This window comes from Eretmochelys imbricata, chromosome 5 (assembly GCF_965152235.1).
Source record: "Eretmochelys imbricata isolate rEreImb1 chromosome 5, rEreImb1.hap1, whole genome shotgun sequence".
Lineage (NCBI taxonomy): Eukaryota > Metazoa > Chordata > Testudines > Cheloniidae > Eretmochelys > Eretmochelys imbricata.
In genome coordinates, this window is record NC_135576.1 from 79,245,471 (window position 1) to 79,268,345 (window position 22,875).

Genomic DNA, 22,875 nt, shown 5'->3' on the forward strand with positions numbered 1-22,875 from the left:
TTTTCCATCATTTAACTCTGAACTCTTGAAATGCACAAAAACTGTGAAACTAAACACATGTAATTAGTATTGCCAACCCTAGCCCCCTGCTCCAAATCATGAGATTTTTAAAAAATAATAAAATTGAGAGGGGGGAAAGGAATAGTTTGTGTCTCTTCTAGTTTCTGAACCTTTAGGGTGCACTTGGGTCATGTGCTCAGGCTTTTCTCTACAACACTGAGTGCTAAAAACTTGCTTTTTATTCAAATGAAAGGTGAGATTCTCATGTAATCACTGCCTCTGGGGAGCTGGGACTTTACGAAAAACACCATATATCACGGGACTTGTGATGAAGTCATGAAAATTGGTAATTTTAGTGTGTAAGATTTATTCTGGAAGTGTTCGTGGATACTCCATTGTTAAGGCAGAGTTGAGCTTTTCACTTAAGACAGAATTTTTATTATATATCAGGTTTTCATTTCCTTTAGAGGTTGAAAAGTAAATTCTATTTAAAAGCAAGTAAATCGTTTACATTTGATTCTTAGGTAACTTTAAAATAATATAATCTTTAATGTACCTTCTAAAAATATTTTATTTCCAATAAAAGTATCTGCAAATCAGGAAGCCAGATAGACTTGTACTTATACATAAGAGCAGAAGTTTACTCAACTTTAGATGGATCTACTCCAAAATGAATCCCTTGCTTGCCTTTTATGAAAATATTTTGAATCCTAATTATATACTTCATAATAACTTGTTTTACTTTAATAGTACCAAGAGGTAAAGGATATTCTCTGAAAATCTCAGACAAGAAGCAGTCTATTTCATTGATTAATTATCTACATTATGATTATAGTATGAGGGTCAACGACAAGTGTCTTGTTCGGAAGACTAGAGCTACAATTAACCAAAAAACCCCCCTCCCTTCTCAATAAAAGCTGCTGTCTATAGGGATGCAGATCTCCAGTCTTAGAAACCTATAATTTGCTTCCTCCCTCCCTATTAAGATGTCTATGTAAGTATAATTCAAGGGTTACAAGATATTTACCTTCTTTGTGCAGGAAACATACCAGATGCAGATGCCTGAGCAGCCACCTGCTGAGTGGCAACAAGGGCAGCAGAGGTCAACCCTGAAGGAAAGAAGAAACAGAAGACTGTGGATATACTTTTGGATTTTATGGTGTTCAGGAAGATAAGTATTGTCGTCAGTTCAAAAACCATAAATAGCAGCCAATCACTTTTTGCAGGATGCATACATCAAATATTTCAGGTAAGAGAGGTAAGACAATTTGCCTGGTCTGACCAATTTGCCTTAATATAATGTACTGAATTCTCCTTAATAGGCATTTTACAAGAAAATATGGCATTCTACCTTATTGTATTTCTTTCCAAGCACTGCACTGCATGGTGCTAAACGGTTTGTATGAATTCCTGAATAGGAAGCTCAGTTGAAATAATGGGTACCAGGAAACAACAAGAATCAAAAGTCACAGTGAATTACAGAAACGACATGCTAGCTGCTTGGAATACAATACTTCCGTAGTAACTTATCATTTTAAATTTCTCCCACTGAATGAGCATAATGCATCCCATAAGGCGTATGGAATCACTGAATCCAATTTAGAAATATTCAAGACTTTTGCATAGGAAAATGACTCTAAGGCACTAAGAGAACACAATGAATTAATGTCATTTTAGCTACAAACTGTACTAGTGTGTACTTCACTGCAGGGGAGGAAATCTTAATTCTGCTAGAACAGTGTCAGAAAAGGAAGAAAACCTGCGGTAAATCAAGAGAGAATGAATGATCTTTCATGCATCTCTTATTGTGCTTCTTTTTCCTTGACTGCAACAATACGTGCTGAATTCACCTAAATAAAAACAGATCATGTGCTATTGAGAAGCTGTAGCTGTGAAAATCTCAAGGTTGACTGCAGGGTCTCTCTTGTACATAAAATTTGTTCAAAATTAAAAGCTTTTCTCTTTGCCATGCTCTCTCCATTGTTTACACAAGACTAATTGTGTAAAAAAGTTTATTTTTTTACCTCCTTTGGGTCTTTCTAATCAGTTAGTGTCAGTTTTTATTATCGTTGAAAATACTCATGTGAATGATATCCTAGCTGACAAGTAAAATTTTAATAATTTACTGGCAATCAGTGGTTGAGTTCTAAAACAGTATTACTCAAGCATGAAGCTGTAGCTATAGTGTCATTTGGTGTTACCAGCTTAGTCCTTGCTTAGTGTTTTCAAACCTTCTCCCTAGATGTAAACTATTTTTTCTGGTTTCCGTAAAACACGGGTTTCTATTAAAATAGCTTCACATCACACTTGCAACATCAATTAAATGACTTTAAAAGACACATCGATCCTACAGTCAGAAGCCACAGCTCACCTTGAAATGGGTCATATTGCCCGGGTATAAGTGGGTAGCCCATTCCAACGTGTGTGTGGTGGTGTGTATGAAGGTGCCGCTGGCTAAAGGGGGAGTGACGATCTCGCTCCCTCTCTGCTTCCCGCTCACGCTCAGCTGTAGATTTTTCCACAGGCTGACAATAAAAAGGTAAAAGAAAATGTATATAATATTTTTTAAATTGAGAATATCACAACCAATACACTCACTCTAGGTATCTAGCAATGGACATTTAAACACGAACTATGAGATCTGATTCTCCAGTACACTGGAGCGGATTTGCTTTGCTCCCCAGAATAGAAAGCTGCCCTAAGGCTGGTGTAGCCATACTCTCAGGATAAAGGGATCCTCAGGCATCACACAGCAGCCACAAACCACCTCTTCTCCCACCAATTCTGCAGGAGGAGGTGGCCTATAGGCTCCCTTATGCCTGGCTGATTCCTGGCTGCTCTAACAGCCTATTTGAGTTGGTGGCAGCCGGTGTAAATCAGTCCTTGGACTTCTTTCATTTTCACTGGGGACTGAACCAACTCTCAGGATCAGGAGAGCTATTTCAAAACTATCTTTCATCAATTACAACTTTACTGACTTATCTGAAGGCAAAATAACACGGTTTACTCTGACATGGAAGTCTCCAAAACAGGATTTTAGTAATTTGCTATTCAGAAGATAACAGCTCCGCAGCAAATATATTGAAGGGATATTACCAAATCCCGTAGTTCAACTTTTTAATCTCATTATCTGTTTTCAAACAGGATCTTCTTGGTAAACTTTAATAAAGCGTACCATGTACCAAGAGCTATCTATGAATCTGGATTTCCATATAAATCTGCTACTTATATTAGGAAGTATATTAGCAAGAATCCTATTATACTTGTCACTTCCAGTATATGCCAGGGAAGCACCCTGATTTTAAATTACTTTGGATTTAGATGCGGATATTAAAAATATAGTCATAGCTTGACTATGCACATGTTTGGATGATGTTCTCTGCCCTTTCCCTACCCAACCCCAAATGTATTGCTGTTCAATAACAACAGATGAAGCCTTACAGCAGGGGACTTGCTGCGGTACTGGTTGGCATGCTGCTGGAGCAAATCCAGTGCTTTAGATTCAGTGGTTGATTTTGCGTTGATGCTAGGGCTGGTATTGACTTTCTCCGCCTCTTCTCTCCCTGACATCTTCCCATAAACAGGATAATGAAATCCTGGCGAGAGATAGGCCCCTGCAGATAAACAATAAATGCCACATCAAGTTACTGTTTTTACATTTGGTTATACATTGGGGTGGAGAGATTCCTTTACAGGGGATTACATCAAAAATGGATCACGTGACTATAAAATTGTATCTTTGTTCTTCGATTTTTTCAGCTAATTCACCCTGATGAATGGAGGTTATAAAGAGGGTTGAGCTTACAGACATTTCAGACATTTATGGGTCCTCTTAAGTGAAAGGAATAGTAACTATAATGGTTCTGACAGTAAGTGCTTAGAATATTTTTATAGGCAATAAACTATCTGTCAGTCTAACAGCAACAGCAGCCTGTCAGGGGTTGTGGAAACTGTAACTGGGAACTCTGACAGTTCATAAAAGGAACATCTTGTATTAAATCAGTTTAATCTGCAGAACTTTCCCTAGCATAAGAACAAGCAAAACAAATGTCATCCGTGAAGCTGCTAACAGCCAATATTAAAATGTAGGTTTTACTCCACTGTTAGTGTGTAAATCTTTACTAGTGTACAATGCCAGTTACAGAACACATACCAGGATAGCTGTGCATTAGAACAGGAGAGACTGCACGGTATGCAGGATGGTTGGGATCATACATCTGTGGGTAAGGATAAGCGTGCAAGTACTGTATATAGGACTGATGCTGACTCATTGGTGAGGAAACGGCCACTCTAGCACCCCGAGAGTCCTTCCAATTTACAGGAGTCTTTCGATCATCGTTTTTGATCTTGCTCTCCTCCAATGACTGGGAATCAGAACGCTTGACCTCTTTCGGCTCCTCTTTAATGCTTGTTAATGAGACAGGGAGGTTGGGTATGGAACCTTCCTTATTAGGTGTTTTTCTAGGGCTGTCTTCTTTTAGTTTTTTCTCCCGATCAAGTTCTTCTGATTTTTGCTGATCAAGGTATTTGGGCTGGTAGACATAATGATGCCATGTTCTTGAATCTGCGTCCTAATATGAGGGAGAAATACATTTGGTTCTAAATGCACACTGTGAAACAAGATAGTTATTGATATTTCTCATACTTCTGTAGAGGTCTTTTTTTTTATAGAAGTGTTAACAACACACCCAGATTATGTATACTGTAGGACAGACATGCTTCTTATAGGTTCATTATACTTTTAAGCTCAAACTCCAGCCAATATTACAATGTAATAGCAATGTAATAAACTTCTATCATAATCTGATTGAATTATTTTATTTTATATCCTTTCCATGCCTTTGACTAGTTTAATCATGAATTACATATATATTAGGTGTTAACATTATGTGATCATACTATATATGTATTTTGATTAATGGCCATAGAGAGAGAGATTTTCCCATCTGTGAACTACAACATTGCTAATGCTACGTCAAAGGACTTAGATAACCTGGAATGATGAACCTGAAAAATGGATCTTGCTGGAAAGGTGCTTATATTGGCCTTGATCCTGCCAACATTTGTACACTTGAGTAACTCTACGCATTACAGTCCCATTCAATTAAGTGGGACTGTTCACATGTGCAAAGTTATAAAATCACTGTTCACCGAGATTGAGGTCAGGGTTTGAGAAATGTGTGTAGAATATGTCTAACTATTATAAAACAGTTTATAAACATGCTAAAGAGTGGGTACATGGTTTCTTTACAGGATTACTTAAAACAGCACTATCTTTACTGAATAACAAAAGAACATTATTTTTTATGAGATGTACAAGGGCTAATTACTATTACATTACTTTAATGGTCAATGTTCACAGCATAAGAAATACTAATAGGTAAACTGGATTAGCGTTGGTTCAGATACTCATCATAGTCCATGGAAATCTTCTCCTATCCAAACTTGAACCATCCCACTTTCCTTCTAGTTCCATGACCCTCAGCCTTACCTTGAAAGATGGCTTATGAAGATGAAATCTAGGAGTCAATCTAGTGCCAAATGCCAGAGCATGAGGATATTCAGTGTGGGAGCACTGGATCACAGCAAAGAAACAGTAAAATGTCTTGGCAGGGGTGTGTATTGGAAGGCTGTCTAAAATGTGACAAGGCCAGGAGGAGCCAGAGTGGTAAAACCATCATTGGCTTCAGTGGGGCCAGGATTTTACCCATTGTGTGGGCCTGCAGAGGTCAGGAGCTTACTGACGACAGATAGGGAACGATGTCCCCGATTTTGAAAAGGTCACGTCGGATTAGGATAAAGAGTTGAGCATCAAAGAACCTGCTTGCCCTTCTTTAGTAAATGCCAGCTGTCATCAAAAAACAAAACAAAACCAAAAAAAAACCCCCAAGCCATTTTTTAAATCTACTTTGCACTTCATTCATAGTGAAGAGTGCTTATTTCTTGAAATTTCACTCTGCTGCACTAAGCAGAATGACTTAAATTTACATTTAAGAGTTTTAATTCTACTTGTTTCTATATGGAAACCATGAATTCTGTTTAATTAAGATTAAAAATTTTCTAACTAATTTCTTAAACCTGGATTCTGTCACCTCTACTCATGCTCAGTTTCCTCTCTCTCAGAAGCCCCACTGAAAGCAATAGATCTATTCAAGGAATAAGGTACTACTCAACGTCAGAAAGGGTGCCAGAGTTTGGCCATTTAGGTAAGATAGAAAAATACAATAAAATCGTGTCAGTAAAACCTTAAGAATAATTCAAGATTATCCGTGTTCAAGTTCCAGTGGCCTCACCTGTTTAAATCTTGTGGTAGGATCTACTCCTGTTTGTTTCATTGAATCCATAACAGATTTCATTTCCACAGCCTCCTTTATAAGCTGATGGTTTTCCATTTGTTTGGCTTTGAAGCTATCAGACTGAAGCTGCTGCTGGTGAGTGGAAAGAATCTGTGATTTGCTTGTCTCTTCAGCTTTGCTGGGGACTGATGACCCCATTTTAGTGTTATTTTTGCTTGTCTCTGGAACTGAAGGAGCCTTTGAGATAGTAGCAGAGGGGATATTTTTCTGCTTGTTGTCATCCTTTCCTAGTTCCTTCAGTGGAGGTTCACTCTTCCTTTCACAGTCTCTCCCAGTTTGTGCCATTTTCTGCTCTGCCAGTCTCTGGTCCTCATAATATCTTTCATACTGCTGCCTATAGGCAGGGTTAGAGGCCATTAAGGACTTTTGGTCCATGTAAAGCCCATAGGCATACTGTCCATAATAAAGTGACTGGGCAAGTGCAGGATGTCTCTGAGTTATTACTGACTGGTGCTGAGGCTGTAAATTAGTGGAATTGGTATCATTTTTCTTGGAATCTGATGGTTCTGTCTTGTCTTTCTTTTCAGCCTCTTCCTCAGCCTCCTTTTTGATCTTCAGTCCCTGTGAGGTACTGCTGTTCCCAGCTGCAGGGGTGCTGACCTGTCCAGAGTGCATGTAACTTGGAGAATAATAAGGATCGTAGCCATGGTAATAGGGAGAATGGGGCTCTTTTACTTGTGATGATTGTGCTGTGATTGAAGAATGTCCTTTTACAACACTTTCCTTATTAGAAATAATATCTGAAGGAGAGCTGGCCTTTGACCTCATGCCCTCTGACCTGCTGTCAGAACCACCATCGTCCGCAGCATCAGAAATATCAGAGTAAGCCGGGCTGTTGGTTTTAGCAGCTCCGCTATCTGCACCATTTTGTGTCAACACATGCAGTGGCGCCAGAGAAGATTGTCCATTCACCAAAGTGCTGCATTCCATTCTGGAGGCACTCCCTATAGACGGGCTGGGTGCATTGTCTGTGAAAGTGTAAACCTTATCCGCTTCAGCTTTAATACTTGCCATCCTGCTCTCTTGAGACTCCGACAGTCCATTAGCTAACACTTCATTCTTGTTGAGATGGTCCTTTAAAAAATGTCCAGATAAATCTTTCCCAGACCCTTTTGAATCCTCTAGCTTTCCCAGCTTAGAATCCATTTTAGGACTTCCAGTCTCTTTGCTTTCTTTGTCCTTCAGCTTTCTCTTCTCCTTTTTCTTTTTGTCTTTGAGTGATGTGAGAGCGGGGTTTACAGTGCTTGGCTCTCCCATAATAGTGGGCTTTGGTTGAATAGGTTTTAACGGAGGGCTCTTTGGTGTAGCCTGAACAACAGTAGTTGTGAGTGAGGGCAATCCGGGTATTGTCCCTGTAGTGGTGGTTGTAAAGGCTGTAGTGGGTATAGCTATTAATTGGGGAGGAGTAGGAGCTGGAGCTGGGGCAATGGGCCTAGCTGTTTTAAGTTTTGACAGATTTTTATCCACTTTGCAGGTATTGGCTTTTTTGCCCCTGTCTTTGTCTCCCAAATTTTTCTTGTCTACTAATCCTTCAGCTTCCAGTTTGGGCATTTCAGAGGCCAAACTGCCATCTGCTACTGAACAATTGTCCAGTGAGGCTGCCATATTAGAAATTACAGGAAGGGTGTTCAATTCACTGTTTGGGCCCTTCTTTTTACCAGAATTTTTGCCAGTTTTAGAACTGATGATTGAAGTTGGGCCATTATTGGTCAACTCTCTTTTCCCCTTGGGTGTCCCAGGGGTATTAAGAGGGCAAGGAGATGTTGGTGCTTTTAGCTGATCAAAACTTGATATACTTGTGCTTGGCTCACTGCATTCAAGTGCCACATTACTTAATGCTTCCTCACAGTCTGAAATTTTATCTTCGCTGTCAGGCTCAAACTCCAGTTTGTTTTCTGGATCTAAATGTGCATGAGCCTGGTGGTAACGCAGTCCATTAATGTGCTTGTACTTTTTGTTGCAATTGGGGTGAGGGCAATCAATCAATACTGGAGAAGAGCAGCCTTGGTCCAAAAACGTAGTCTCAAGTTTCCCCTGTGGGGTGGTTGGAGTGCTTCTAGAATTGGTGCGAATGCGCTTTCCAGATTTATTGTCCTCTGAACTGGAGTTCAAGTCTAGCTCCATTGGAGGCTTATTTTTCCTCTTATTTGTGGATGAGGGGCTAGCTTTGACATCCTCCACTGCACAATTTGGGGGTGTCCTGCGTCCACTTGAATTAAGGCTGCCCCGCCTCCCCTTCCCATTGGCACCACCCCTGTTCTTGTTCTGCAGTCCTCTTGACTCTGTAAAGCTAACATCATTTCCAGGTGCAGCTGCAGCAGACCTTGCTCGCTTTCCTCTCCCCCGACCTCCTCGCATTTCCAGGTCACTTGTTGGCGATTCACAAAACCTAAGTTAAGAAGAACAGATGTCAGAACAGATACTAAAACATCACCACCAGACACCATCAGCTGTTTCAACCATGAACTGATATTTCAAATATCAGAACGACACAGCTTTATGTAACAGAATCTGCAATGCTGTTAGAGGAAGGGTGCTCTCTTCCAAATATTAATGTCATGAAAGAAAAAACATTTGCTTCAGGAATATTACTGACACAGAGAAAAAAAGTAGTTCTTGTATCCAAGAAAATATTTTAAAATAAACTCAATTTCAATTTAATTCCAGAGATATTTTTTCAGTAACACAACAATAGAAAATACAAACTGCCAGCTCAACGTCTGCATTTTGCAGTGTGAAAGAGAGAATTACTCATTCTTCTTCTGAATGGTGTCAATTATATACAGTTGTTCTTTATTAATCTCTATTTGGTTTCTTGCCAAAGATGGGGGGGGGGGGGAGAAGAGTGGAGAAAAAACAGTCCCAGAATGACTGCCTACCTGGGAGGGGCCCAATCATGCTTTGTACAATCCAGCAGGGTCCCGACATAAGTCTTGTTCCGCCATGTAACATTTACCACTAGGACACCTGTAGGAGGAAGAGAAACAAAATATTATCACAGTTACAACTTTTTTTTAAAAAACGAACAGAGCCCCATTCTTATTTGCTTTCAAAAGCTGTGGTCTACACTCTTCCTCTTTTCTGGTTTCAGGGACCTCAAGTTAAAACCCACAGGAAAGAGTGGGTGTGTGTGTACGCGCGTGTGTGAGATCAAGATACAGCTGACAGAAGGAAATGGTTTTTGCCATGTCCTGCTGTAAAACGGCAACATTCACCTCTTAATTTTGCTATTACTGCACATAATTGCTTTCATTTGGCAGGCAGCCAGCATAAACTGAGCACCAGTTACCAGTGCTTAAATCAGTCGGTGACTCAGAAGAATGTGCTTTGTTTTCAACAATACTATAGTGGTGATATTATTGATCTGAAATTACAAATATCCAAATCACCACACACACAAGTTTTGTTATATAGGGATATCTACAAACCCTCTATATTATTTGCATTCTCTCTGTCATTGTGAGCCTTCCATTAACCTGGCCTCCAACCTAAATTGAGGCATTTAGGAAGACAAATAATAATAATAAATAATAATAATAAACCAATGTGCTATTTCAATGTTAATGTCTTTATCATTTAAAGCTTTGCTTTAAAAATACTTATGTTAAAATTTAAATAAATCTGCACAATAAATGTGGGCTTAAAATTTTGTTTTATCTGAAAAATCAATGTATTATTAAGTATGTACATTAGGGGCTTCTTTTAAAAAAAATTAAATGGAGGGTTTCATTCAAACTCATTCAGCTTTCTCTCAAACACTTTCACAGACAGAGACAATTTATACTTTCATTTTCACAGACAGAGACAATTAATCATGTTTCTTGACCAGTCAACATAATTACCCCTTTAATTCATTAGATACTGTAGATAAACATAAGGTAATATTCTGAATCAGTTATCATTTCTCTTTAGAATGCATGCTGAAAAGATTAATTTCACCTAGGCAGAAGAGGAGGCATGGTGCAAAATGTTAGCAGATTCACAGAAATTCATTCTAAAGAACTAAATATTTAACTAAAACTACACACGCGAATCTCATGGTTTGTATTTCTCTACACTCCCCTTGTTCTAGCTAGCTTTAGCTTTCCTACAATGGAAATAATAATGGCACTGTGCCAAATACGTTTCTAGCCTGTCTGCTTGCTTTGTGTTACCAGTGTGATTTCTAATTTTACACTAAAACTATCCCACTCTGCAGCACCAATGTAAAGTAAACATGTAACCTCCAGCTTATTTCCTTAGGGACCTTTTAACAGCAGGAAAGTATTTGAAGTGCTGTTAGCTAAAGTACTAGGGAAGAAGGGATTTCCTTGAAAATTCTCAATAGCAGATTTGAAAATTGTTCCCCATATGGTTTTAAGTTGCTATTATTATAAGTTGACAGTAGAATACCATATATTGTGGTAAGATGGTCTAAAGGACAAAAAATAAATCACTCTTCAACCAAGGCTAAAAACAGGCTCCCAGGATATAAAAGATCAGGCTAAAATTCCTATTTAGACAATCAGTATATTAAATTTATTTTTTATCATCTGTGCTTTTATATTAACAAAATGGAATAGCTGGGGACATATATTTTATTCTGACCCCTTTAAAATAAAAAACAAACACCTGACAAAGCTATGGGGGGGGAGGGAGTGAAGGTTTTTCCCATCATTTGCTCTCTAGGGCATCGTGTGTGGTGTCAGAGACCTTTCCAGCTGCTTAAAATTCTTCAGCATGTCAGCTATATTTACAACACTGGAATATATTTGTATTGCCAGAAGGTTACTGCATTTTAGCTTTAGATGCAATAGGCTGAATCACTGTGTTTCAAAGTCTCTGATGTAGCACAAATGTATAATTAAAATTGCTTGAAAGGAAACATGAAAGAAACAACAAACCGTCCATTCTTAGAGTAATAAAATTAAAAACGAGAAAAGTCTGCACAGACACTTAACATTTGTCTGCAGTGAAAGGCTTTTGTTATTGCATTCCCCTAAGGGTTTCACGTTTCCAGCAAAAGCAGGCTTTGGATTGGCCAACTCCTACTGCGAGCATTACTATCTGATTGGCTGGGCAGAGCACTGCAGCACAGACCACAAAAAGCAAGTGCCTCGGATAAGTAAGCTTCAAAGGGAAAAAATGATGCAACACCACAGAACAGAGCAGTAAGTGAGAGGGTGACTGACTGAGTGAGAGAGACTGTATATGCAGAAACTGTTTTATCAGGCAGGAATAATCCGAACAATGAGAGAGGCTTGCCTAATGCTTCTTGACTCTGTAAATCAAACACTGGTTTATTTGCACTAACTAGGCTTGTCAATGTGACGAAAGGTTACTGTCTGCTAAACTGCGTTGTGTTTATACACTGAGACTCATGTCATTGAACTGTTTAAGATAGCATTCAAACCTATTCAAAACTGTAAGAACTGAATTTGCTCACAGGAAAACAGGATTAAGAAAAGGATTACTTAAAAAATAAGTTATTAATCATTAATCATCTGTGGCACCGTTTAAGGCAGGGTAAGATTTTATAAATAACGGCCTAAATGAAACTGATACCTCAAAATAGTAAACCATTAGAGGCTCAACTTAAATGTATACCCCAAATTAAAAAACACAGTAGAAGAACTAAAAAAAGAGCCACCGTGGCTTAACAACCATGTAAAAGAAGCAGTGAGAGATAAAAGGCATCTTTTAAAAAGTGGAAGTCAAATCCTAGTGAGGTAAATAGAAAGGAGCATAAACACTACCAAATTAAATGTAAAAATGTAATAAGAAAAGCCCAGAAGGAGTTTGAAGAACTAGCCAAAAACTCAAAAGGTAATAACAAAATATTTTTAAAGTACATCAGAAGCAGGAAGCCTGCTAAACAACCAGTGGGGCCCCTGGATGATCGAGAGCACTTAAAGACGATAAAGTCATCGCAGAGAAACTAAATGAATTCTTTGCTTCAGTCTTCACGGCTGAGGATGTTAGGGAGATCCCCAAACCTGAGCCATTTTTTGTAGGTGACAAATCTTAGGAATTATCATCACTAGAGGTGGTTTTGGAATTAATTGAGAAACTTAACAGTAACAAGTCACCGGGATCAGATGGCATTCGCCCAAGAGCTCTGAAGGAACTCAAATGTGAAATTGCGGAACTATTAACTATGGTTTGTAACCTGTCCTTTAAATCAGCTACTGTACCCAATGACTGGAAGATAGCTAATGTAACACCAATATTTAAAGAAGTGCTCTAGTCTAGAGGTGATCCTGGCAATTACAGACCGGTAAGTCTAAACATCAGTACCAATCAAATTAGTTGAGACAATAGCAAAGAATAAAATTGTCAGACACATAGAAGAACATAAATTGTTGCGCAAAAATCAACATGGTTTCTGCAAAGGGAGATCATGTCTTACTAATCTATTAGAGTTCTTTGAGGGGGTCAACAAACATGTGGACAAGGGGGATCCAGTGGACATAGTGTACTTAGATTTTCAGAAAGCCTTTGACAAGATCCCTCACCAAAGGCTCTTATGTAAATTAAGTTGTCATGGGATAAGAGGGAAGATCCTTTCATGGATTGAGAACTGGATAAAAGACAGGGAACAAAGGGTAGGAATAAATGGTAAATTTTCAGAATGGAGAGGGGTAACTAGTGGTGTTCCCCAAGGGTCAGTCCTAGGACCAATCCTATCCAACTTATTCATAAATGATCTGGAGAAAGGGGTAAACAGTGAGATGGCAAAGTTTGCAGATGATACTAAACTGCTCAAGATAGTTAAGACCAAAGCAGACTGTGAAGAACTTCAAAAAGATCTCACAAAACTAAGTGATTGGGCAACAAAATGGCAAATGAAATTTAATGTGGATAAATGTAAAGTAATGCACATCGGAAAAAAATAACGCCAACCAAACATACAATATGATGGGGGCTAATTTAGCTACAACTAAACAGGAGAAGGATCTTGGAGTCATCGTGGATAGTTCTCTGAAGACGTCCACGCAGTGTGTAGCAGCAGTCAAAAAAGCAAATGGGATGTTAGGATTCACTAAAAAAGGGATAGAGAATAAAACGGAGAATATCTTATTGCCCTTATATAAATCCATAGTACGCCCACATCTTGAATACTGCGTACAGATGTGGTCCCCTCATCTCAAAAAAGATATACTGGAATTAGAAATGGTTCAGAAAAGGGCAACAAAAATGATTAGGGGTTTGGGACGGGTCCCATATGAGGGGAGATTAAAGAGGCTAGGCCTTTTCAGCTTGGAAAAGAGGAGACTAAGTGGGGATATGACAGAAGTATATAAAATCATAAGTGGTGTGGAGAAAGTGAATAAGGAAAAGTTATTTACTTGTTCCCATAATATAAGAACTAGGGGCCAGCAAATGAAATTAATGGGTAGCAGGTTTAAAACAAATAAAAGGAAGTTCTTCACTCAGTGCACAGTGGAACTCCTTGCCTGAGGAGGTTGTGAAGGCTAGGACTATAACAGAGTTTAAAAGAGAACTGAATAAATTCATGGAGGTTAAGTCCATTAATGGCTATCAGCCAGGATGGGTAAGGAATGGTGTCCCTAGCCTCTGTTTGTCAGAGGTGGAGATAGATGGCAGGAGAGAGATCACTAGATCATTACCTGTTAGGTTCACTCCCTCTGGGGTACCTGGCATTGGCCACTGTCGGTCGACAGGATACTGGGATGGATGGACCTTTGGTCTGTATGGCTATTCTTATGTTATGTTCTATTCCAATCTGTTATCATTTATAGAAGCTTTAGCTGAGTGGTCAATAAAACCAGAGCAATATTATACTGTGATTGATAAAAACAAATAAATGAAGGAAGTTTCATCTTTAAGGAGGAGGGGAGAGAGTAGTTATACTCTTTGAGAAATCTCATCCATCTACAATGTTCCTCTGCATGAGAGCTTTACAGTTGCAGACAGATATTCCTATATACAAATATCTATTTAGAACTGTGTGTCTGTATTATGTCCATATGTCTTGCATATAAATTCCTGTGTGGATTGCTCTCATATACGGAAGTGTACATTCAGTCCACATATGCCACTAGAGCCAAATGAGAATGGCAAGTTTTGGCTTTGGGAAAATAAACGGTATAGCATTTTACTCAAGTGCTGAAATCATTTAATGTCCCCCCCCACTCTCCTGCTGGTAATAGCTCACCTTAAGTGATCACTCTGGTTACAGTGTGTATGGTAACACCCATTGTTTCATGTTCTCTATGTATATAAATCTCCCCACCGTATTTTCCACTGCATGCATCCGATGAAGTGAGCTGTAGCTCATAAAAGCTTCTGCTCAAATAAATTTGTTAGTCTCTAAGGTGCCACAAGTACTCCTTTTCTTTTTATTTAATATTTTGCGATCCCTGGACCTACTCAAGTGAATGGGCAAAAACTTAAAAGAAGGAAGAAAGTGCCAGTGAAGATATATGATGACAATTAATGATTGGTCACTGGAAATTTGGTTTCTGCAAATTAAAAGCTCCAAACTAAATGTCAACTCTACATTTCTGAACCATGGAGATACATTAAAATTATTTCAGTGGTAATGTTAATACTTTCATCTCATTTTATTCTAACGACCATAACCCTGAAAGTGGAAATCATAGATCTTCCCCATCTTTAAATTCTATTATGCTATCTAGCCCATCTCTCTCTGCTACTACAGAATTGTTCCCTAACGTAGATTTTCAGTATGTTGTCCAGTTTTGTTCTAAATGTACAAAGCAACTGGGCTTCTACGTCTTCTCTTGGGAGATTATGCCAAAGCATTAGAATGCTCTCTGTATTTTCCTAATATTCTGTCTACATTTAACCTTAGTTAAATTCATTTTGTTACTTCTTGTTAAAACCACATGTATCATCCTCAACGATTCGTCTACCTCTTTGGTGTTTATATACTTGTATTCCATTATATTTCCCTGTACTTAATAATGTTAAATGTATGTAGTTTTTATATTGTGTATATATAGAGTATATGCATGTTACATTTTAAAAAAAGAAAAAGCACAGAGACAGGCATCAGAAGTAGCCACAAGCACAGAATAACTGAAATCAATAAGAAATTCAATCATTCACATGACCTTCCAGTATAAGAAAGTCAATACTGTATATTTAAAAAAATAATTGTCAAGCAAATAGGAGTAAGTTCTTTCCTTATAAATCAGTTCTACTAATATCCTACTCATTTTTGTTGGTCATTTCTACGGCATCAATCCTTAACTTTAAGCATGTGTATAGTTCCATTTCAATGGGATTGCTCACATGTTTAAGTTAATGATGTGCTTAAATTTTTTGCTGGAATTGGGTCTAAACTTCCTTCTAAATTTGCCAATATCTTTTTGGTAACAACATGCCCAGAATGAAACAGAATGATCTAGGTCACCTCAGAGACATCTGTAGAAAGGAAGCCTTCACTCTCTACTCTTTAAGAAAAGTTATGGAAGAGGATGAATTCTCATTCCTTCATGTACAGAATACAGAATCTCTTTAGCCACAGGCAAGTTCTCTAAGAACGTGCTGTGAAGGAAGCACTTTTAATCAACTAAAATTATAACAGACATGCTTTGAGAGAACAGAAGCAACATGGGATTTTAGGAATGCCTCATGAAGAGACACAACTGGAAGGCCCACTGCAGCAGAGCTCTGGAAGATGAAAATGGAGGTGATCAAAATACTGGATAGCTGGAAAAAAATGACTTGTTGAATCTAGTTAAGATGTACTATTATAATTGGTTCCTTTAGTCCAAATCTTTATCCTGGCACATAACTCAAGTAACAAAGCTACATAACTGGGAATTCGCTGGGGATTGAGGGGGAAGGGATCTTCTTGCCAGGTTTCAGAAGCATTACACGGCCAGTAGCTTCTAATCTTGCTGCATCTGAATCCACATGGAGTGTACCTGCAGATTCACTGGCCCTTCCCTGACCTCACCCACAAAACTCCCCTATATGCTGAGGTGTTGAGAGCACATGTGCTTTAGTGGTTACAGACTCTTGTGTGGTTCTTCACATCCTGACAGATGCTTCTTCCTGTTCAGAAGAAACTCAATTGACAGAGACGAAAAAACTGTCTGTGTGCACATCTCATGAGTCATAGCACTACTACAAATTATGCCACTCTGTCTTCACTAGCTTTCCACCCACAATTCCCAGACAGGACAAACCATTTCTCTGATAATACACAGCAAAAGCATTCACAGACTCTTAGAGGTGTGGCACAATATCTCACCTTAGGTGGGTGCCAAGGTATAGGAAACAGCTGTAAAAAATAATTACCTCCCTTTCCATAACTGTTGTTCTTTGAGATGTGTTGCACATGTCCGTTTCACTATAGGTGTGTGCATGCCTCGTGCACAGTTGTCGGAGATTTATACCCCAGCAGTACCTGTCGGGACACCATGAGTGCTCTCTGGTGCCTTGCACCATTGCAAGCATATATAAAGGGCTCTGCTGCCCCTGAACCCACTCAGTTCCTTCCTACCAGAAAGACTCCAATAGAGAGGGGAAGGAGGACAGGTTGTGGAATGGACACATGCAACACATCTTTAAGAACCACAGTTACATAAAGGTAGGTAACTATTTTTAGTTCTTCAAGTGATAGCACTTGTCCATTCCACTGTAGATGACTCACAAGCAGTTCGAATTGGAGATGGGCGAGAAGTCTATTTGAACAGGGATTGCAGCACGTCGTGTCCAAATCTGGCATCCTCTCTAGATTAATGTGAGATGTCATAGTGAAAGGGAAATGTATGGACTGATGACCAGGTTGCCACCCAACAAATGTCCAGTATGGGTACACAAGCCAGAAAGGCTATGGAAGTTGCCTGTGACCTGGTTGAATGAGCCACCACTTTGGCTAATATTGCACCTCAGGGTAATCAGTAGCTCAAATGCATATAGCTGGAAATCCAGGAAGAGATCATCTGGGTGGATACTGCCTGGCCCTTTACTCTGTCTGAAACAGCAATGAAGAGCTGAGACAAAGACTTAAAAGGCCTAGTCCGATCCAAGTAAAAAAACCAAGGCTCTTCTAGCATCTGGAGCACGGAACTTTTCTTTTCCTTTATTTAAATGAAGCTTTGGAAAGAAAATCAGTAAATCAACGGCTTGATTAATGTGAAAATCGGAAACCATTTAATTTCGGGTGAGGTTGAAGGAAAACGGTGCCCCTAAAGAAAATTCTATAGGGAGGCTCCCCCACTCTCCTAACTGAAGTAATAGCTACCCATAAAGCCACCTTCACAGACGGGTGCAACAGAGAACAAGTCACTAGCGGCTCAAAGGGGGAACCCATCCACTTTCCTAGAACTAAATTTAAACTCCACTGTGGAGGGTATTATCTGAGCAAACATTTTAGAAATCTGAGGGACACTGGGGTTTGAAAAAAGTTATCAGTTATACAGGGAGGATAGAAGCTTGAGTTAGTTCCATCAGAGTCCATTTGGTGGCTAAGTGCTAACCCTTGTTTCCAAAACAAAAAATAGTCCGAGATATAGCAAACTGGTGCCTGAGCTGAGGGGATGTCTCTTAAAAAGGAACAAATGGATAATCTCTTCCATTTAGCAAGATAAATAGACCCAGTTGAAAGCTTCCTACTATTTAGAAGAATTTTCTGCATCCCCTTAGAGAAAAACTCATTCTGAGGTTGTCAGCCATGAAGCTTCCACAGTGTCAGGAGGAGGTCCTGAAGATTGGAATGAAGGAGACAGATGTGGAGGTTTGACGGATAGAGCTAGTAGAATTGAAAACGAATGCTGATAGGGCCATGCTGGGACTATTAGAATAAGGTAAGCAGACTATTTCTTGACTTTGGATATAACTTTGGGAAGGAGTGGAACTGGAGGGAAAGCATCCAGCAGACCTTCTGACCAGGGTAGGAGGAAAGCATCTGTCAGTGAACCTGGGCTGTGATCCCCTTGCGAACAAAAAAGATAACATTTTTTGTTTGCTATTGTTGCAAACAGGTCCACTTGGGAAGTTCCTCACCACTGGAAAATGGATGTAAACACATCTGGATAAAGAGACCACTTGTGGTGACCTGTGAACGACCTGATTAGGTGGTCTACTGAAGTGTTTTGAACTCCCAGAAGATAAACAGCTCTCAGGTTGATGGGACTGGTGATGCATAAATCCCAGAGGAAGATCACCTCTTGGCATAACTTTATCAAAGGTGTCCCCCTTGTTTGTTTACACTGATCATGGCTGCTATGTTGCTTATGAGTACCAACAAATTTTGCCCCTTTATATGCGGAAGGAACTCCACACAAGTTAAACAGATGGCCCAAAGCTCCCTTGATATTCATATGGACACAGATACTGAGGCGACCAAAGGCCATGAGTTTGAAGGGGACTGAATGGACCCCCCCACAACCTAGATCTAATGCATCTCTGACTAGAGTGAGTGACTGTTCTTGAGAGTAAAAAGGTATCTCCCTTACAAAAATGTGCAAGTTCTAACCACCAGTCCCGGGAGGATAAAACCTGTGCAGGTACTTGAACCACCATGTCCATATGATGATGGGCCACTGAGTACACCAAGGCCAGCCAACCATGTTGTTCTCTGGGTTGTAGCCTGGCATGCTACACAACACAAGTGCATGCCGCCATCATGTGTCCTAGAATTTTGAGACAATTCCAAACTAAAGTGAGAGGGTGCACTTTTAGATCTACAGCAGTGATGTGCATTGTTTGGAACCTCTCTTCTAGCAGCAAAGCCCCGGCCTTTGTAGAGTCCAGAGCTGCCCTGATAAATTCTGTTCTTTGAAAGGCATGAGGATAGATTTCTTTGTATTGATTAGGAGCTCCAGAGAGAGTGTCAAAAGTGGACTGAATAGTGGTTAGGGTTGAAGAGTACCTGAGACCTGGTGCAGCCTCTTAGCCAATCATCCAAGTAGGGGAACACATGAACACCCAACTTTTGCAGGAATGCCACTACTACATCCATGCGTTTTTGTTGGATCATATTAAAGAAGTTCTGTATTAAAATCACAAATGAGTTTGATTCCCCATAGTTTAAATTCCAGGGTATTACTAACTAAGAGGTCTCTTGGTTTTTGGTATTGTTTCTCTCCCTCTACGTGTGAAACTTGCAAGCTGCTAATTGTGTTAGTACATTCTAAGACAGAGTCTGTTCTCAAAGCAATTCACACAGAGAGAGACTCAAAGCAATACTCTGTAACAACAGAAACAACACCCAGAGACTCCCCGCCCTTTTGTTGTATTAACAATTGTGATTAAAATAGAGATAGAGGATGTATGTGGATGGATGCTTGGTGTGGATAATAACTGAATGATCAGGGAGGTGCCAGCCTAAGAATCCAGTGTCCATCGGTTGAAGAAGGCATCAAGTGGAAATAACCAGAGGACCCCCCCGGAGGGCAGACTGGAATCCACCCAACAGCCTCAAGAATGGGAGAACCAAAGAACAAGATAACATCTTGGAGCTGTCAGAAATGTGCTATCTGCTGATTGATTCAGCAACAGCATGATGAAGCAATTCCCATAGACTGGCATAGGAAGAAATTCCTATAAAAATAGACTCTAAAAAGTGAGAACTTTGGGGTCTGATTCTGCAAACCAACTTCCAGGAGCATCAGATGAGCATCTGACAAGGCCCTGCTCCCTCCTCATGTCCAGGCCACCTGGCCAGTGGCTTGGCATGAGCAACTCTAAGGCTGGTAACTACGGTAACAACCTTGCAGAACCTGTGTGTGTGTGTGTTTGTATGAATGAATGTGTGAATAAATATGAGATTGAACGGAATGTTATAACTATAACTAACTGCTTACTATGATTCTTTCTGTATTCACAATAAATGTGGTATTTTGCCTTTTTCCCTTTAATAAGATCCTGCTGGTTTTTATTTTATTGGTATAACATTTTGTGACTAAGCTAGGGGATGCTGACAAGCCGAAAAGCAATACTGCAGTTTGGTTGTGGGATCTGTTGACCATGAATCTGAGAAACTTTCTGTCAATCTCCATGTGAAAAGAAGCATCCCTTTAAGCTAAGAGCAACGTACTAGTCCCCAGGATTGAAGGAAGGGATAATAGACACTAGAGTAATCATACAGCCTTTTGTTTTCATTGTTTAGCTGCCTTAGATCTAAAATAGGCCTTAGAGCGCTGCGACATGAAGGACTGAAACCATTGGGACTGCTGTAGGAGGAACAGCTTTCTTTTTGTTGTCGGTGTATAGATCTCCAGAGACTTAAGGGTCTCCCTTGAATCCTTAAGACTATGAAGCCTCTCATTTGTTGTATTGGAAAAAAGCAAGGGACCTTCATATGGGAGGGCTTGGATGGTTTGTTGCTCCTCTGGGGGAAGACCTGATGACTGCAGCCAAGATGAACATCACATAATGATGGCGAAAGCCATTGCTTGAGCCACAGAGTCCGTTGCATCCCAGCTCACTTGCAATGATATTTTGACAATTAATTTCCCCATCTCCCCCACAGCACTGAACTCCTGCTTTGCCTCATCAGGGAGCTTGTCTTTGAACTTCACGATACTATCCCACAGGCTGAAATCGTAGAGACCTAGCAGAGACTCTGGGTTCACGATCCTCAACTATAAAATTCCTCTGGAATAAAACTTTCTGCTTTATCAAATGGGTCCACCTTGTTTGTTTACACAGACCATTGCTGCTATGTTGTCTATGAATACTGACAAATTTTGCCCCTTGATACGCGCAAGGAACTCCACCCAAGCTAAACAGATGGTCCAATGCTCCCTTGATATTTATATGGAGACACAGATCCTGAGGAAACCAAAGTCTAGCTTTTTTTGCTTCTTTTCTTTTCAGGATAGAGGCCCGGTATCTCTGTCTCTCTTTATGTTAGCAGCAGCAACTACCAGGGAGCCTGGATGTGGGTGGTTATAGAAGTGCACAAATCCCTTTTCCATCCTTTTAGCAGTAGGAGGCAGGGAAGATGGGGTTTGCCATAAAACCTTGATAGGTTCCAGCTTAGCTTCATTAATAGGGACAGCTATCCTAGACCAGTGTTTCTCAAACTTTTGTATTGGTGACCCCTTTCACACAGCAAACCAATGAATGCGACCCCCGCTTATAAATTAAAAATACTTTTTTTTTGTATTTAACACTATTATAAATGCTGGAGTCAAAGCGGGGTTCGGGGGTGGAGGCTGACAGCTCACAACCCCCCATTTAATAACCTTGTGACCCCCTGAGAGGTCATGACCCCCAGTTTGAGAACCCCTGCCCTAGACAGTCCTGCAAAGGCTAAAATATCCATGGGCCTGTGTGACCCTTGCTGCACCTCTTCTGGGTGGAAATACAGAGCTGCAGCCACCTCCTCAACAAGTCTTGATGAGCTCTGAAATCATCAGGAGAGGGAAAAACAGACTCAGTCACTACCACCTCATCAGGCCATGAAGAAGAAGCAGCAACAGCTAAGGGTTGTTGAGGGGGTCCCTACTCCAGTTACTCCACAGGAGAGTCCCAAGCACACTGTCCGACACCAGTCCTGGGGGGAAGGAAGATGTTTACCTTGCTGCAGATGGTCCCTGTGTCTAGCCAATATTGAAGGGTGGAAAGGGAGCGGAGAGGGGTGTGGGTCGCTCACTGACAAATGTATTACATGGCTGACAGGCCTTGAAGTCAGGAGAATGAGGCATTAGTCTGGTAAAGACCCCAGTATCCAACCAGGAACCCAACTCTAGAAAATTACTATTCCAAACTTATTCTTATCTCTAAATATGTACAAACACACTACACTAGACTAAAAACTAACTCTACAGGTACCATATACACTATTAGAGAGAAGATTTACAGACACAAAGATCAGCACTCCAACAGTCATCACTGGCAGTAGGAAGGAACTGAGTGGGTCAGGGCAGCATGGCCCCTCATACCTGCGTGCAGTGGCGAAAAGCGCCAGAGGGCACTCATACCGCCCCATCAGGTACTGCTTAGGGGAAAATGTCTGACAAACGTGCCCAAGACAGGTGCGCACACCTTCAGCGGAATGGACACGTGCAATCACTCAAAGAAGGAGGATTATTTTTTCTGTTCATTATACTACCCCTCTTCAGTCCATTTCTTTAGCATTATTTCAACAGGAGGCACAACTGGAAAATATTTTGAGGAAATCAGGGATATGATGCTATCTGCACATTGGTATTTCTTCCACAAGGAAGGACAAAACAGCTCAAAATAACCAAGGGAAAATTAATGTTCTATTCAAGGAGGGAGAAAAACTAAGGAATTTATAATGCAATTTTATCACAAAATATTTAGATTATAAGTTTCTCTCTTCAGGGAACTTGTCCTTTAAAAGTAGGTAGTTATAAAGTGTCTAGCACATTTTTGATGCAGTCGTATCAAAATAATAATAAATATGATTAGGTTAAATAAAAATAACTCTTCCAAACTAGTGTAGTGGACTACTAATTCCATGTTGGTTTAAGTATTAGGATTTGAACGCAGTTTATAAATTATGTATATAATAGCAAACAACATATCCCAAAAATAGGAGCATATATCCCCTTTACAATTTGGA

The 22,875-nt window shown here is 39.9% G+C and overlaps 1 protein-coding gene across 1 annotated transcript in view; it reads right to left on the minus strand.

The window, feature by feature from the left end:
* Window positions 1-1,023: 1,023 nt before the first annotated feature.
* Window positions 1,024-22,875, minus strand: part of ZNF608 (zinc finger protein 608) — a 100,040-nt gene continuing 78,188 nt past the window's right edge. Inside the window, exons 3-8 of the mRNA XM_077816360.1 lie at window positions 9,236-9,323; window positions 6,294-8,745; window positions 4,154-4,571; window positions 3,442-3,614; window positions 2,372-2,525; window positions 1,024-1,109 (exon numbers count right to left, since the gene is read on the minus strand). Of these exons, the coding sequence (XP_077672486.1) occupies window positions 1,024-1,109; window positions 2,372-2,525; window positions 3,442-3,614; window positions 4,154-4,571; window positions 6,294-8,745; window positions 9,236-9,323 (3,371 nt within the window). The remainder of the gene's footprint in view (window positions 1,110-2,371; window positions 2,526-3,441; window positions 3,615-4,153; window positions 4,572-6,293; window positions 8,746-9,235; window positions 9,324-22,875) is intronic.